This window comes from Solanum lycopersicum, chromosome 5, assembly GCF_036512215.1.
Source record: "Solanum lycopersicum chromosome 5, SLM_r2.1".
Lineage (NCBI taxonomy): Eukaryota > Viridiplantae > Streptophyta > Magnoliopsida > Solanales > Solanaceae > Solanum > Solanum lycopersicum.
The window spans coordinates 30,264,080-30,266,856 of NC_090804.1; the positions used below are offsets into that span (position 1 = coordinate 30,264,080).

Consider the following 2,777-nt stretch of genomic DNA (forward strand, 5'->3'; position numbering starts at 1 on the left):
TGAGTTGTCTACATATCATTTGCGGGATGTAGCTATTAATTTGTATGAGTCTTGGGAGTTATCTAGGGGTGAGAGTGCTCCTCCAGTGGTATACGATGAATTTGTGGAGGCTTTCCAGGGCCACTTCCTGCCTCTAGAGATGAAGCGAGCTAGAGTCGATAGATTCTTGCGTTTGAGGCAGAATGGCAGGAGCGTTCGAGAGTATATCCTCGAGTTTGATTCATTGGCTAGGCATACGCCTACTATTGTGGCTGATATGGCAGACAGGGTACATCGTTATGTGATGGGATTGGATCGTTATTTTGATTGACGGTTGTATGGCAGTGACTCTTCAGCCAGGTATGGACATTGCTCGGGTGCAGGCATATGCACATGGGGTAGAGGATCAGCACCGGGGACGTCCGCCAGATAGAGATTATAATAGAGGCCAGCATAAGAGGGCTAGATCAGCAGGTTATCCTGACGAGTTTCGAGGTGGGTAGTCTCAGCAGCAAGTTAGATTTTCTTCCCAGCCAGCACAGAGTTCACCCCACGTTCCATGTGTAGGGGGTTCGATCGTACGGGATATTTGGAAGCTGGTCAGAGCTCTAGGGCATCAGGGTCACAGATGGGCAGGGGTTTGAGCCAGTCGAGGCCACCTTGGCCTCGGTGTTCTCACTATGGTAGGTCCCATCCTGGGAAATGTCGTTGGGCTATAGGTGCGTGTTTTTCTTGCGGCCTTCAGGGTCATACTATGAGGGAGTGTCACCTTAGAGGTAGTGCAGGTGGTATGGCACAGCCTACTGGGTCCGTTGCTAGTTCATCTTCTCTTGTGGCTATGCGCCCTACGGGGCAGGGTATTTAGGCGCCAGCAGGCCGTGGTGGAGCTTCCAGTTCTAGCGGTCCCTCGAACCGTATATATGCTTTGACTAGTAGGCAGGATTAGGAGGCGTCACCTAATGTGATCATAGGTATATTATCACTATTCTCCCGAAGTGTGTATGCATTGATAGACACAGGTTCCACCTTATCATTTATATCTCCCTTCGTTGCTAGTAGGATCGGTATAGAGTCTGAGTTGATAGAACCATTTGAGGTAGCTACACCTTTAGGAGATTCTGTGATAGCTACATGAGTAAATAAGAATTGTTCAGTGGTTATATATAGTCGTTGTACCATAGCAGATCTAATAGAGTTAAATATGATTGAGTTTGATATTATCATGGGCATGGATTGGTTGGCTGCTTGTTATGCTAATGTTGATTGCAGAGGAAAGATAGTTCGATTTCAATTACCAGGGGAACCAATTATAGAGTGGAAGGGGAGTACAGTATCGCCGAAAGGTAAGTTCGATTCATACCTTATGGCCGGGAAGATGGTTAGAAAAGGCTATATTTATCATCTGGTTTGGGTGCATGACATAAAGGCAGAGGCACCGACTCTTCATTCAGTCCCGGTAGTTAATAAATTTCCCAATGTATTCCCAGAGGAACTTCGAGGTCTTCCTCCAGAACGAGAGATAGAGTTTACTATAGATGTACTGCCAAATACCCAGCCTATATCTATACCTCCTTATAGAATGGCACCCGCTGAATTGAAAGAATTGAAAGAGCAATTGAGAGATTTGCTAGAAAAGGGCTTCATCAGGCCTAGTACGTCACCTTGGAGAGCACCGGTACTATTTGTGAGGAAGAAGGATGGGTCGCTGCGGATGTGTATTGATTATAGGTAGCTGAACAAAGTTAACAGGTATCCCCTCCCAAGGATTGACGATCTATTTGACCAGTTGCAAGGTGCTAAGTGTTTTTCAGAGATAGACTTGCGGTCAGGTTATCATCAGGTGCGGGTAAGGGAGGCAGATATTCCAAAGACAACATTCCAGACCCGATACGGGCATTATGAGTTTAGAGTGCTGTATTTTGGGCTGACTAATGCTCCAGTGGTGTTTATGGATTTAATGAATCGAGTGTTTAAAACATTCCTTGATATGTTTGTTATTGTATTTATAGACGATATTTTGGTCTATTCACGTTCAGAAGAGGAGCATGCAGACCATTTAAGGACGGTACTTAGGGTGCTTCAGCACCAGAAGTTGTATGCTAAGTTTTCTAAGTGCGAGTTCTGGTTGACTTCAATGGCATTCTTGGGGTATATTATTGGAGCTGATGGTAATCGGGTAGACACGCAGAAGATTGAGGCGGCAAAGACTTGGCCCAGACGTACGACACCTACTGAGGTACGCAGCTTTCTGGGGTTAGTAGGATATTACAGGAGATTCATAGAAAAGTTTGCCTCAATTTCAGCGCCTTTGACAAGGCTAACTCAAAAGGCAGCCAAGTTCCAGTGGAATGGTGCTTGTGAGCGAAGCTTCCAGCTATTGAAAGACAAATTGACAACAGCTCCAGTCCTAACTCTTTCGGAGGGACCAGACGGCTATGTTATTTATTGTGATGCTTCGGGTGTTGGGCTAGGATGTGTATTGATGCAGCATGGCAAAGTTAAAACCTATGCCTCCTGACAGCTTAGGAAGCATGAAAAGAATTATCCTACTCATGATCTGGAGTTAGTAGTCGTGGTTCATGCCTTGAAGATATGGAGGAATTATTTATATGGTGTCCATGTGGACATCTATACAGATCATAAGAGTCTCCAATTGGGCTTTTGATCCATGTATAGATTATAGTTAATTGGTTTATAGGATGTTTCAATTTGATTAACTAAGTAATAAATACTCTTAGACCTATTGCATGCTAAGCTTATTGGATTGATATTGACTTAAGGCTTATAATTTCTAATGT

At 44.5% G+C, this 2,777-nt stretch overlaps 1 protein-coding gene across 1 annotated transcript; it reads left to right on the forward strand.

Annotated features, from left to right (window-relative positions):
- Positions 1 to 317: 317 nt before the first annotated feature.
- Positions 318 to 844, forward strand: LOC138348758 (uncharacterized). Its single transcript, XM_069298332.1, has 2 exons — positions 318 to 478; positions 547 to 844. Exons 1-2 carry the CDS (start codon positions 318 to 320, stop codon positions 842 to 844), a joined length of 459 nt encoding a protein of 152 aa, XP_069154433.1.
- The last annotated feature ends 1,933 nt before the right edge of the window (positions 845 to 2,777 follow it).